Source organism: Carcharhinus amblyrhynchos, chromosome 12 (assembly GCF_965287045.1).
Source record: "Carcharhinus amblyrhynchos chromosome 12, sCarAmb.v2.hapA, whole genome shotgun sequence".
In the NCBI taxonomy this organism is placed as follows: Eukaryota; Metazoa; Chordata; class Chondrichthyes; order Carcharhiniformes; family Carcharhinidae; genus Carcharhinus; species Carcharhinus amblyrhynchos.
The window spans coordinates 31,108,305-31,123,779 of NC_137335.1; the positions used below are offsets into that span (position 1 = coordinate 31,108,305).

Consider the following 15,475-nt stretch of genomic DNA (forward strand, 5'->3'; position numbering starts at 1 on the left):
AGAAGGTAGTCCTCTAACGGCCTGTGGGACTTAGACTTATCACCTAATTTGAAGTTTGACTTCTCCAGAGGCCCCAGATACAGGAATGTTTGAGCAGTTAGTTGAACTGGTCAAAGAGCATGATCATCTAAAATCCATCAGTGATAATGCAGTGATGTAAACTTAATTCTATAATGAGAAACCCAAGGGAAATGTTAGCAACACTTATGGCACAATTAAGGCAATTAGCTGAACAATGTGAATTTCGATCAACACACAAGATGTTAAGAAATAGGTTCGTTTGCAGTGTGAATAACATCACAGCAGAGGCAGAAATTAACTTGACAAGATTGCTCAGGCTATAGAAAGGGCTGAAAAAATATACAGTTACGTGGGGTCAACCAACTTTGGCGGGAAGCCACAGGAAGCTATGGCACTTATGATGAGGGTGCTGAAAGCTATGCTGAAGGCCATCCCAGCCTGGCCTGACGTGCCCCCCCCCCCACCGCCCCGCCACCCCCGCTAGCCACCCTGCCCTATCTGTCTGCCTGACTTGCCACACCCCCACCACTGCCCTTCCCTCCTCCACCACTGGCCCCACCATCCTCCCTTTGCTGGTGCCGCCTCCCCTGTCGGCCGGTCTAGCCCCCCTGCCCTCTCCTCGCAGGTGCCGCTCCTGCTCCTCAAAGGCTCCCCCTTCTCTCACAGCCATCATCTCTTCTTCACAGGTATCACTCTTTTCCTTTCCTCAGAGGCATCACCCTCACTCCACAGACAACATTGCCTTCCCCTCACAGCCACCCTCACAGGTGACACTACTGCTCCGCATTTGACTTTCATTGTCACAATTGCCCTTACAGCTAATATTGCCACTGTTGCTGTTGTCATTCTCTGGTCACAGAGCATTTTCATCTTGCACTCATCAGCGCCGATGAAAGAAGTATAAATGTTTTATCCCACTTTGAAATTTGGTTTTCTTGCATCTATCCTGATGAGTTCAAGACAAAAAGCTTCCAACAGAGTGTTTCTTATTTTCAGCAATATTTCCTGCATTGGATCACCATTATGAGCACTAATTGGGTAGAGAAACTGGCTAGAATGCAAATTTTCCATGCAAAATAAGAGAGAAATTAACATAGAATATTCTCTAATGTCTCTTAAAATTGAGGCAGGTGGCAAGAGTTGCACTGATCTCCCTCATTGCTCGTCATTCCTCCCTATCTCTTCACCATCCCACCTGAGATAGTTGTAATTTTGTTTCTCATGATCTATTCCTTCTGATTGTAGGTCCAGAAATTATCACATCCAGAGCATTGCTGCCAAGTTCACCCAAAATCAAAGATAGTCTGGTGAGTGTGTGCTGTGAAGCGTTTATTTGTTTCATACAGGATTTGGGAATCTGCTAACTAGCTTTCACTGTTCTGTATCCTTTGCTCCTGTTTGCTTGTTGTTGCCAGGGTTACTATTTTGGGGTCTTGGTTTAGTGATCATAAAACAAATTATAACCCAAAAAATTGGATACTGTCAGTGATGCAACATAAAACCTGCACCAGGCGATTCCATGTTACATCATGGTAAAAGTTCTGGTTGGAAGCTTTCTCCCAGGGCTGAAATGGCAATTACAAGGGGGAACAAGTTCAAGGTAAGGGGAGAAAGGTTCTGTTGAGATGTGTGGGGCAAATTTTTTACACAGAGGGTGGTGGGCCACTGCCAAGTGAGGTGATTGAGACAGACATGTTAGCGACATTTAAGGCTTATCTAGATAGACACATGAACAGGCAGGGAATAGAGGAATACAGGTGGTCAGTCTAGATTAGACAACATGGTCAGCGCAGGCTTGGTGGGCCAAAGGCCTGTTCCTGTGCTGTATTGTTCTTTGTTCTTCTGTCATCACCCTCTGTCTCCTCCAGTTTAAAGTTCAAAGTTTATTTATTAATGTCACACATAGACTTACATTAACACCGCAATGAAGTTACTGTGAAAATCTCCTAGCTGCCACACGTTGACACCTGTTCAGGTAGAGTGAGGGAGAATTTAGCATGGCCAATGCACCTACCCAGCATCTCTCTCAGACTGAGAGAGGAACTGGAGCACCACGCAGACACAGAGAGAATGTGTAGACTTTGCAAAAACAGTGACCCAAGCCGGGAATCAAACCTGGGTGCCTGGCACCGTGAAGCAGCAGCACTAACCACTGTGCTGCCTGTTGAATCCACTTTATCGCATTACCATGTATACCATGTGCATTTGCCTTCTTTATAATTCTCCTATGAAGAACCCTGTCAAGGGCTTTACTAAAATCCATATAAACTGCATCAACTGCACAACCCCCATCTACACACCTGTCACCTCTTCAAAGAGTTTAATCAAATTTGTTTGGCCTGACCTTCCTCTAACAAAACCACGCTGACGATCCGTGATCAAACTTTGCCTCTCCAAATGGAAATTGTTACGACGCAGAGGTTAATCTCCCTAACTTCGCGTTGTAATCTGCTGTAATTATTTGGGAAGTTGTTATCTGTTCTTAATTAACGGTTAGAGATTCATTAATATAAAGCCCTGACACTTGCTTTAATTTAATAATTAATGTATTTTATTTAAACAACCAGGAACTTTAACTAAACGAGTAATATATTAAAGTCCGTTTCAACTAAAATGCAAGGAACATTCATTATCAAAACCATAATAATAGAAACAAAATAAATCAAAAATAATATATACCCAGCTCTGATAGCATTCGGAGGTTTTTGGAGTTCTTCGGTAGTTGTCTGCTGCCTGTAAGTTTTTCTGATTCAGTATCCTTCTGTGAGATAGCTGGATAATTTTCTTAAGAGATATTTAAACTGGCAGAATGGTGTGATGCTCTAGAAATGAATGCTGGCTTGTTTGACTGGCTGCCCTGGCCTCTGGCGATGTTCTTCCAGGATGTTTTCTGTTGAAATGGCTGTTGCTTTTGCCTTTCTACTTGCTATGACCTCATAGTTTTCTTATGCCACGATTGGTCTGAGGTTGTCAACACTATCAAATTCAAATCTGATAGGGTCTTAATAGCTGTGTCTTCTCTAAACTCATAGGCTAACAAAAATGCAAAAACCTGCAGAGCCGGTTACGAAGGCAACCCTGATGCTTTTGGTCCTTTTCAAACAAATGTTGCAACCTGCAGTTTGTGTACACTCTACATTTTAGCATAGAACTCAAAAAGAGCTTTTAAAGGGACCGCACTGTTTTCTTTCCTTCTAACATTTTTTATAGTTCTTTTCTATCTTTATAAGCATTATTTATTTCTTTAAAAACTCAACTTCACAACTAGATTCTATCCTTCAGAATTTTTTCCATTATTTTCCCTACGACTGATATGAGGCTCACTGGTCTGTAGTTTCCTAGCTTATCTCCTCAGTCCTTCTTAAACTGTGGAACCACATTAGTTGTTCTCATTGGATGAGTATTTGAATAGAAACACTGTGCAGGGGTACAGGGAGAAGATGGGAATGGCACTAAATCATAATGCTTATTTTGGGAGCTGGTGCACCCATGATGGGCCAAATGGCTTCTTGAGCTACAACAGTTCTGTGATTCTGAGATTGAATACATGCATTTATGTACAAAGGAATAAAAACATATTTCAAATAACTAGGCTTCAGGAAACTGGCATGAAGCACAATCTAGAGCTGAACCCAAGCCATTTTTTAGTATTCATTGTCAGTCTGGGTGACAAGAAGGTAAATTTTGGATTCTAGGATTCATTTAAACTGACTGTCCGAATCCCATATGGAATTGAATTGCAGTTAATTGGTACATACTAATACCACCAAGTAATCATCAGAGGTCAACATTTAATTATTTTTTCTTTTGTCACCAGACTGTCCCTTTAAAGTTGCAAACACCTGGGTTATCCACGTACAATCAAGAACTCTGGTTAATGTGCCGCTTTGAACTAAACAAGTCCGCAGGTATGGTTATCCAAGCAAGGGGCAAGTTATTTTACTTCATTTCATTTTACAAGTTATTTTAGCAAGGCCTTTGATAAAATACTGCATGGTAGGTTGTTGCACAAGGTTAAATCTCACAGGATCCAGGGTGAGGTAGCTAAATGGATACAAAATTGATGACAGAAGATAGGAGATGGTTGTAGAGCATTGTTTTTCAAACTGGAGGCCTGGAACCAGTGGTGTGCCTCAGGGATCGGTGCTGAGTCCACTGTTATTTGTCATTTATATTAATGATTTGGATGAGAATTTTGGAGGCATGGTTAATAAGTTTGCAGGATTGGTGGCATAGTGGATAGTGAAGAAAGTTATCTAGGATTGCAATGGGATCTTGATCAATTGGGCCAGAGGGCTGACGAATGGCAGATGAAGTTTAATTCAGATAAATGCGAGTTGATGCATTTTGGTAGGTTGAACCAGGGCTGGGTTCAATGTACCAAATGGTAGGGCGTTGGGGAGAGTTATAGAACAAAGAGATTGGGAGTACAGGTTCATAGCTGCTTGAAAGTGGAGTCATGATGTGGATATGCCGGCGTTGAACTGGAGTAAACACAGTAAAAAGTCTGACAACACCAGGTTTTAGTCCAACCGATTTATTTGATAGTAAACTCACAAACTTTCGGGTTAGCCCCTTCGTCAGGTGAGTGGAGAGTTCTGGCCTCAGACAGAGCATATGAAGCACAGACAGTTTAGAGATTACTGATTAGAATGCGAATCTTTACACCTAACCTGCTGTTCAAGTCCTGAAGTGGCTGACAATGTGTGTGGAAAGAGCACTGATCACAGGTTAAAGAGATGTGTATTGTCTCCAGACAGTACAGTAAGTGAGGTTTTGCAAACCCAGGCAAGTCAAGTCTCAAATATGTAGTTTGAAAGGTGAAAATGACTGACTGCCATCCAGTCTCAGATCTCAAAATTTAAACTGCAGTGTAGATTTTGAGATGGGCAGGAGGGCTCACCTTAACCTTAACTTTCTTCACGTGACTTGCCTGGGTTTGCAAAACCTCACTTACTGTACTGTCTGGAGACAATACACATCTCTTTAACCTGTGATCAGTGCTCCTTCCACGCACATTGTCAGCCACTTCAGGACTTGAACAGCAGGTTAGGTGTAAAGATTCGCATTCTAATCAGTAATCTCTAAACTGTCTGTGCTTCATATGCTCTGTCTGAGGCCAGAACTCTCCATTCACCTGACGAAGGGGCTAACCTGAAAGCTTGTGAGTTTACTATCAAATAAATCGGTTGGACTAAAACCTGGTGTTGTCAGACTTTTTACTGTGAAAGTGGAGTGACAGGTGGACAGAGTGGTGAAGAAGGCACTGGGCATACTTGGTTTCATTGGTCAGAACGTTGAATACAGGAGTTGGGGCATCTTGTTGAAGTTGTACAAGACATTGCTAAGGCCACACTTGGAATATTGTGTACAGTTCTGGTCACCCTATTATAGAAAGGATATTATTAAACTAGAAAGAGTGTGGAAATGATTTACTAGGATGCTACTGTGACTTGATGGTTTGAATTATGAGGAGAGGCTGGATAGACTGGGACTTTTTTCCCTGGAGCATAGAAGGCTTAGGGGTGATCTTATAGAGTTCTATAAAATAATAAGGGGCATAGATTAGCTAGATAGTCAACATCTTTTTCCAAAGTCTGAAACTAGAGTGCATAGGTGTAAGGTGAGAGGGGAGAGATACAAAAGGGTCCAGAGGGGCAATTTTTTCACAGAGAGGGTGTGAGTGTCTGGAATGAGCTGTCAGAGGTAGCAGTAGAAGTGGGTACAATTCTGAATTTTAAAAAGCATTTAGATAGTTAGACAGGTGAGATGGGCATAGAGGGAATGGGCCAAATGCGGGCAATTGGCACTAGTTTAGTGGTTTTAAAAAAAAAGGGTGGTGTGGACAAGTTGGGCTGAAGGGCCCATTTTCATGTTGTAAACCTCTAAGAATACGTAGTTTGAAAGGTGAAAATGACTGACTGCCATCCAGTCTCAGATCTCAAAATTTAAACTGCAGTGTAGATTTTGAGATGGGCAGGAGGGCTCACCTTAACTTTCTTCATGCTGAACACTTTGAAAGGAGAAAATGGAAATTATGGACAAGGTGCTTTAGGACTGATTCATCATTCTGATTGGGTGTAATTGTAAGTGTGCAATCTGTGAATTACGACTAATCAAAATGAAGTTGAAAAGTCATGGGCTGTGATCCTGCTGTAAGCTCTATGCAACTGCTGCTCTCTGCAGGTAGAGTTTCCACAATACTGGTGCACACAGTTATGGAAGGGGTGCAGAAATTAAAAATTTGTTGCCAAAAGCCAACCCACTTTGTGTGTCCGTTATGCTTAGCTTTCAGTTTTTCTTTAGTCTCACTTTTTAAATTCTGAATTTACAGCTATGTTAATTCCCCAGATTGGACACCTCTGATGGATCAAAGAATTATAATGAACAGATTAAAGATAAAAATCCTAATCTCCTAGTAGGGGCATAGGAACAGGACTAGGAATAATATCTTGTGTTCAGTAAGATCATGGCTGATCTGTGATCCAACACCAGAAACGCATCTATTCCCCACATTCCTTTAATACCTATTAACAAAAATAGGCCATTCCGCCCTACAAGCCTGCATTACCATTCAGTATGATCATGACTGATCCTCAACACCATACTCCTGCATTCTTCGCACAAACCTTGACACCTTTAGAGTCTAAAGATGTAACTTTTTATTAATTGTATTCAGTGACTTAGCCTCCACAGACTTCTGTGGTCGAAAATTCCACATGTTTACCAACCTCTGTGTGAAGAAGCTTCTCCTCATCTCAGTTCTAAATGGTTTGCCCTGTATCCTTAGAATTTACAGACCCATGTACTAGATGCACAGTCTGAGGAAATATGGTTCAATGAGATCCTGCTCATTCTTCTAAACTCCAGCAAATACAGGCCCACTCGACCCAATTGCTCCTCCAATTACAAACCTGCCATTCCAGGAATCAATGAGCTCTATACAGTTGCAGTAAGAAATCCATGCTACTGTACTCAAGTCCTCTTGCAATGAAGGCCAATATACCATTTGTTTCTTATCAGCTTGCTATACCTGCAAACATGCTTTCAGTGACTGATGTACAAGGGCACCCAAGTCCCTTTATGCCCCATCATTTTCCAAGCTATGCCAAATTCAATAATACTCTGCCATTCTGTTTCTCTATCCGAAGAGGATAACTTTACATTCATCCAATGTTATAAAGAACAAAGAAAAGTGCAGCATAGAAACAGGCCCGTTGGTCCTCCAAACCTGTGGTGTTGTGATGCTCTAACTTTAAAAAAAACCTTCTGCCCTCACTGGTCTGTGTAAAGAACAAAGAAAAGTAGTTAGTTATAGTTAGCCCTGCTAGTTATACTGCATCTGTCATGTATTTGCCCACCCATGCAGCTTGTATAAATTACCTTGAAGCCTCTTAACACCCTCTTCACCATTTGCATTCCCATCAAGTTTCATATGATCAGAAAAGTTGGAAATTTTACATTTGGTTCCGACATCCAAATCATTGGTACGTATTGTGAATAGCTGGGGCCCAAGCATCGAACCCTGTGGATTCCCACTAATCGCCACCTTGCACTTCAAAAAAGACCAATTTAATCTTACTCTCTGTACCCTGTCAGCTAACCAGTTCTCCATCCATGTCAGTATTTTACCCCCAATCCCATGTGCTTTAACTTAGCACAGTAGCCTCTGTTGCAAAGATGGATAGAGTAATTGTAGATTGGCATTTGTAAAATGCTAGGGAGAAAGCATCGCATGGTCTCTTTAAAAGGTGGTGCTTTTTCTGTGCTTAGTGCAGTAAAAATGCAGGTACATAGGGAGCCCCAAATTGAAACACTTAATCAAAAGGCCATGCAGCCATTTTTACGAAGACAACACGCTTTTGAACTTAGCCAATCAATTGGAACCAGGCACCTAGATGCCAAGAATCTATTCAATTTAAATCTGATGGTTTTGAATCCTATTGTGGGAAATATTGACATGTCACGACGGATGTAAAAGAAGGGGAAAGTGGGATTAAGAAGAGAGAGCAACTGCCACCTCCCGGAGATAACAGCTCATAGCTCTCAGAGAGAGAGAGACTCTTGTAGCTTCATCTATGTCTTAGAGAAAGCACCATCTAGATAGCAAAGGTATTAAAGAAGAAAGAAGCTCCAGATAGAAGAATCAACAGAGAAAGCCCAGAATATTCCGGAAGAGACAAAACCTGGCTGTAATTTAGAAAGTGACTAAATTCTACTTTTGTTAATGAATGAGAATTGTATTTATTGAAACAACATACCACTAAAACCTTGTTTTATTTGGGAATAGTTAATAGAAGGGATTTATTTGATTTGTTAATTTAGTTAATTTGTTCATTGTTAGTTAAATAAATAAATAGTTACGTGTTGATTTTAGGATGAGTGTCAGGGATTTATTTTGTATTTGACAATGACAATTTGCTGAAACGCAGGTCATACCACTTTTTGCAGATTATAAGGCATGGTACTCCTCGTTGGATGTTTCTGTGCTAGTTCTCAGAGGGGAGAATCAATCTTTGCTTTATAACACCTCCCCCCTTATGTGAGACTTCATCAAAAGCTTTGTGAAAATCTAATTACACAATGTCCACTGTTTTCTTTCCTTATCTATTCTGTTAGTTACATCCTCAAAAAAACTCCAGTAGGTTTGTCAAACATCATTTCCCTTTCATAAATCCATGCAGATTTTCCCAACTGCCATTGATATTTTCAAAGTGAGGGTTGTCACATCTTTTAGCATTTTCCCCTCCACTGACATTAAAGTCTGTAGTCTGCAACTCCTGTTTTCTTCCTCCCACCTTTTTAAATAGCAGGGTAATATTTGTCACTCTCCAGTCTGCCAAGACTATTGCAGAATCTATAGAATTTTAGAACATGACAACCAATGCATCCACTGTTTCCATACTACTTCCTTTAGTATCCTAGGATGTAGATTGTTAAGCCTGCAGATTTATCGGCTTTCAGTCCCATCGAGTTTTCCAGCATTTTTTTAATGGCAATATTAATTTCCTTCAATTCCATCTCCTGACTAGATCCTTGGCTCCCTGCATTCCTGGGAAACTATTTGTATCTTCCTCCATGAAGGCAGATCTAAAGTTGTTTAATTGCTCTGCCATTTCCTTGTTAATATAAATTCTCCCGTTTTGGACTATTAGGGACTTACATTTGCCTTCATTAATCTTTTTCTATTTAGTAACTGTAGTAACTTTTATGTTCCTTGCAACTTTACTCACATAACCTATTTTCCCTCTTAATCAATTTCACGCCCCTCCATTGTTGAATTCCAAACTTCTCCCAATCATCAGGCTTGCTTCTTTTTCTGGCAACTTTAAATGACTTCCCTTTGGATGCTTTTCTCTTTTTTTTGCACCAGAAAGGAATGTATAACTATTGCAACGAATTTGTTTCTCAAATATTAGCCATTGCCTATCCACTGTCATTCTTAATAATGAGTTCCCCAATCTATCATAGCCAACTCATGGCTGATACCTTCATAGGTTCTTGTGTTTAGATTTAGGACCCTAGTTTCAGATTGGACTTCTTCACTTTCCATCCGAAAGTAGAATTCTGTCATGTTATGGTGACTGTTCTGTAAAGAACCCTGGATGATATTATTGTTGATACAGTGGTTAGCACTGCTGCTTCACAGTGCCAGGGACCTGGGTCGATTCCCGGCTTGGGTCACTATCTGTGCGGCATCTGTAATTTCTCCCCATGTCCTGCATGGGTTTCTTCCAGGTGCTCCGGTTTCCTCCCACAGTCCAAAAGACATGCTGGTTAAGTGCATTGACCATGCTAAAATTCTCCTGCAGTGCACCCAAAAGACACCAAAATGTGGTGACTAGGAGATTTTCACAGTAACTTCATTGCAGTGTAAATGTAGCCATGATGTGGAAATGCTGGCATTGGTCAAGAGTAAGCACAGTAAGAAGTCTCACAACACCAGGTAAAAGCCCAACAGGTCTATTTGGTAGCACAAGCCACAAGCTTTTGGAGCACTGCCCCTTCATCAGGTGACTCCACTCCCTCCCTCGTGCTGCTGCCCTGGCCCCTTCCCCACCCCACCCCTTGATACATAAGGCTGTATTAGGAAATGACATTGACCAACATGTTGAATCAATCTGGGTAGAAATAACTAACGCCCCCATTTCCCCCATCTTTTTACCCCTATCTCCCCCCTCCCTTTGCCCCATCTCCCCCTTCCTTTCCACCACACTCGCCCCCGCCGTTTGCACCCGCATGTCCCCTCTGGCTTGCACCCCCATGTCCCCCCCTTATTTGCATCGGATTGAGAATTGGCTGATTGACAGAAAGGAGAGGGCCGGAATAAACGGGTGCTTCTCTGGCTGACGAAATGTAACTAGTGGGGTGCTGCAGGAGTCAGTCCTCAGACCTCAACTGTTTATAATCTGTATGAATGATCTGGAAGCAGGGACGGAGTATAGAATAACAAAATTTGCAGATGAAACTAAAATAGGTGGGAAAGCAGGCAGTGAAAAGGATATAAAGATTTTAGAGTTTGGGCCAAAAAATTGGCAGGTAGAGTTTAGAACAAGGAGCAAAGGAAATTACAGCACAGGATCAGGTCTTTTGGCCCTCCAAGCCTGCACTGACCATGCTGCTCAACTTAACTAAAACCCCCTACTCTTCGGGGGACCATATCCTTCTATTCCCATCCTATTCATGTATTTGTCAAGACGCTCTTTAAAAGTCACTACCTTATCCGCTTCCACTACCTCTCCCGGCAACGAGTTCCAGGCACCCAGTACTCTCTGTGTAAAAAATCTGCCTTGCACATCTCCTTTAAACCTTGGCCCTTGCACCATAAACCTGTGCCCTGTAGTAATTGACTCTGCCACCCTGGGAAAAAGCTTCTTACTATCCACTCGGCCTGTATCTCTCATAATCTTGTAGACTTCTATCAGGTCTCCCCTCAACCTCCGTTGCTCCAGTGAGAACACACCAAATTTCTCCAGCCTCTCCTCATAGCTAATGCCCTCCATACCAGGCAACATCCCGGTAAATCTTTCTGTGCCCTCTCCAAAGCCTCTACATCCTTCTGGTTGTGTGGCGATCAGAGCTGAACACTATATTCCAAGTGCAGCCTAACTAAGGTTCTATAAACAAAGAACATAGAACATTACAGCGCAAAACAGGCCCTTTGGCCCACGATGTTGCGCCGACCAGTTTAAAAAAAAAATGACCCTCTATCCTAAACCAATCCCTTTTCGTCCATAAACCTATCCACGGATCTCTTAAACGCCCCCAAACTAGGCGCATTTACAACCGCAGCAGGCAGGGCATTCCAATCCCTCACCACCCTCTGGGTAAAGAACCTACCCCTGACATCCGTCCTATAACTACCCCCCCTTAATTTAAAGCCATGCCCCCTCGTGCTAGCTTTCTCCATCCGAGGAAAAAGGCTATCACTATCCACCCTATCTAAACCTCTAATCATCTTATATGTTTCAATAAGATCCCCTCTTAGCTGCCTTCTTTCCAGCGAAAACAACCCCAAATCCCTCAGTCTCTCCTCATAGGACCTCCCCTCCAAACCAGGCAACATCCTGGTAAACCTCCTCTGCACCCTCTCCAAAGCCTCCACATCCTTCCTGTAATGTGGGGACCAGAACTGCACACAGTACTCCAAGTGCGGCCGCACCAGAGTTGTGTACAGTTGCAACATGACGCTGCGACTCCTAAATTCAATCCCCCTACCAATAAACGCCAAGACACCGTATGCCTTCTTAACAACTCTATCTACTTGATTCCCTACTTTCAGGGATCTATGTACACATACACCTAGATCCCTCTGTTCATCCACACTATTCAAAGTCCTCCCGTTAGCCCTATACTCGACACATCTGTTATTCCTACCAAAGTGAATTACCTCACATTTCTCCACATTAAACTCCATCCGCCACCTCTCGGCCCAGCTCTGCAACCTGTCCAAGTCTTCCTGCAAACTATGACACCCTTCCTCACAATCTACCACACCTCCGACTTTGGTGTCATCAGCAAATTTAGTAATCCACCCAACTATACCCTCATCCAGATCATTAATAAAAATTACAAACAGCAGTGGCCCCAAAACAGATCCCTGAGGCACACCACTCGTAACCGAACTCCATGACGAATATTTACCATCAACCACCACCCTCTGTCTCCTATCTGCTAGCCAATTCCTGATCCAATTTCCTAGATTACCCTTAATCCCATACATCTGCATTTTCTGCAGAAGCCTACCATGGTGAACGTTATCAAACGCCTTACTAAAATCCATATATACCACGTCAACTGCCTTACCCCCATCCACCTCTTTGGTCACTTTTTCAAAAAACTCAATAAGGTTAGTAAGGCACGACCTACCCGCTACAAAACCATGCTGACTATCTCCAATCAATTCATTGCTCTCCAAATAACTATAAATCCTATCCCTAATAATTTTTTCTAAAACCTTGCCCACAACAGAAGTGAGACTCACCGGTCTATAATTCCCAGGGAAGTCTCTGTTCCCCTTCTTAAACAATGGGACAACATTCGCTAACCTCCAATCTTCCGGTACTATACCAGAGGCCAACGACGACCTGAAGATCAGAGCCAGAGGCTCTGCAATCACTTCTCTTGCCTCCCAGAGAATCCTAGGGTAAATCCCATCCGGACCAGGGGACTTATCCATCTTCAATCCCTCAAGAATATCCAGCACATCCTCCTTATCAACTGTAATACTGTCTATTCTACTCCCCTGCAACCCTGTGTCCTCCTCAGCTATATTCTTGTCCCCCTGCGTGAACACCGAAGAGAAATATTGGTTCAATGCCTCTCCAATCTCTTCCGGTTCCACACATAACTTCCCTCTGCTGTCTATAACTGGCCCTAATCTTGCCCTAACCAACCTTCTGTTCTTGACATACCTATAGAACGCCTTAGGATTCTCCTTAATCCTGTCAGCCAAAGTCTTCCCATGTCCTCTTTTAGCCCTTCTTAACTCACTCTTCAACTCCCTCCTAGCCAATCTAAAGTTTTCTAGTGCACTACCCGAGCCCTCAAGTCTCATCCGAACATAAGCCTCCTTTTTCTTTTTAACCAACGAATCAACTTTTTTAGTGCACCACGGTTCCCTAGCCCTACCAATTCCTCCTTGCCTGACAGGGACATACCTATCACAGCTGCAACATGACCTGCCAATTTTTAACCTCAATGCTTTGGCCACTGAAGGCAAGCATGCCGTATGCCTTCTTGACTACCTTCTCCATCTGCATTGCCACTTTCAGTGACTTGTGTACCTGTACACCCAGATCCCTTTGCCTATCAATACTCCTAAGGGCTCTGCCATTTACTGTATATTTCCTATCTGTATTAGACCTTCCAAAATGCATTGCCTCACATTTGTCCAGATTAAATTCCGTCTGCCATCTCTCTGTCCAAGTCTCCAACTGATCTACATCCTGCTGTATCCTCTGATGGTCCTCATCGCTTTCCGCAAATCCACCAACCTTTGTGTCATCTGCAAACTTCTAACCAATCCAGTTACATTTTCCTCCAAATCATTTATATATATTACAAACAGCAAAGGTCCCAGCACTGATCCCTGAGGAACATCACTTGTCACAGCCCTCCATTCAGAAATGCGCCCTTCCACTGCTACCCTCTGTCTTCTTTGACAGAGCCAGTTTTGCATCCACCTTGCCAGCTTACCTCCGATCCCATGCGACTTCACCTTTTGCACCAGAGTTTAATGTGGATAAGTGTGAGGTTTTCCATTTTGGCAAGAAAGTAGAAAGGTAAATTATTACCCAAATGGAAAGCAGATTCCAAATGCGTCTGGGCAGAGGGATCTGGGTGTCTATGTTCCTGACTCATAGAAAGTCGGCATGCAGATGCAGCATGGAACAATAAAGGCAAATGGGATGTTGGCATTTATTGCAAAGGCTCTGGAGTATAAAAGTAGAGAAGTGTTGTTGCAATTGTATAGGTTGTTAGCGAGACCACATCTAGAACAAAGTAACAGTCCTTTGGTCCTCTAAGCCCATGCCGATCATGATGGCCTAACTAAACAAAAATAAATCCTTTGCCCTTACTCAGACCATATCTCTCTAATAATAGGAAGACATTATTGCTTGAATGGATGTAAATTGAGAGATGTGAATATTCAGTGAAACCTTGGAGTCCTCGTGCATTAGTTGCTGAAAGTAAGTACGCAGGTACAGCAGGCAGAAAAGAGGGCAAATTCAATAAGGGGGTATGAGGAGCAGGTGGGGTGGTGGACTTGAGACCAGGAAGAGATCAGCCATTATCTGATTGAATGGCAGAGCAGGATGAAGGGCTGAATTTGCTGCCATGTGCCCCTAATTCATATTTTCTGATGTTCCCTCCAACTTTTACACCCCCATGTTGTTAGGAATGGGTTAACAGACCTTCCAATTAAGTCCTAATAAGATGTCAATTATCCAGTAGAAGCCACTGACATATAAAGAGGTTACAAGTGGCACTGGGAATTGGGGTGAATGGCACTTGGAGTTGATTCAGATAAATAAAGGTAGTTTTGAAGAAGCAGAAGGCACGTTTCATTTACTGAACAGCATCTCCCTCCTTTGTGGCCCCCATGTCTCCCCCTCCTTTATCGCCCCTCCTGTGTGGCCCCTGTGTCGGCCGCCCGCCCTCCTGCGCAGCCCCCATGTCGATTTGTGAATAGCTGGGGCCCATATACTGATCCTTGGAGTACTTGCCAATCTGAGAATGACCTGTTATTTCTCCTCTCCGTTTTCTGTCCATTAACAAATCCTCAATCCATGCCAGTATATTACTCCCAATCCTGTGTATTCTAATTTTATTTACCAACCTCTTGTGCTGGGGGAAAATGTTTGAAATTTTGAAGATGTGTATAAGCTTTTGCATTCTGAGAAGCTGAAGGCTAGTCAACTCATAAACTGAAATCTGCGAAATGCACATGAAAAATCCCATCCATGTTGTAAGGATGGTTATGACCCATGCATGGATTCAACTGTGGATTTGATAAGAATGCCAATTGCCCATTACCAATAATATTTGTAAATACTATACCCAGCTCGTTGGACTCAGATAATTCACCATTCGCAGTGGCAATTTGTGAGGTATTCAGGGACATGGCTGATTCGTGCATAGTTAATTTTAAAACTGGATGCGGATTATATTTTTTGGAATAATGTATGAACAGTAAGGGTGTCTATTGAATTACATTTTGATTTTCTTCAGGTGTGGAATTCACAAAAAAGATTTCAATGATGGTTGCAATAAATGGAGTCATGCAAGACACCAGTGTGCCAAACATCAGAGTTGATGCTCACAATCACACCCGATCACTTCACTGTATGAATGTAAGTTTTTGTAACTATTACTTGGAACTGTGATGTATAATACTTTTTTAATTTTATGCGCCTTCTCATATTTCTAAAAATGTAAGTCATAGTGGGAA

The 15,475-nt window shown here is 42.4% G+C and overlaps 1 protein-coding gene across 3 annotated transcripts in view; it reads left to right on the plus strand.

Annotated features, from left to right (window-relative positions):
- tmem181 (transmembrane protein 181) overlaps positions 1-15,475 on the plus strand; it is a 214,792-nt gene that overhangs the window by 49,607 nt on the left and 149,710 nt on the right. For all 3 annotated transcript variants that reach the window (XM_080200317.1, XM_080200318.1, XM_080200319.1), the window contains 3 exons: positions 1,267-1,328; positions 3,839-3,929; positions 15,256-15,377. In XM_080200317.1, the coding sequence (XP_080056443.1) occupies positions 1,267-1,328; positions 3,839-3,929; positions 15,256-15,377 (275 nt within the window). The remainder of the gene's footprint in view (positions 1-1,266; positions 1,329-3,838; positions 3,930-15,255; positions 15,378-15,475) is intronic.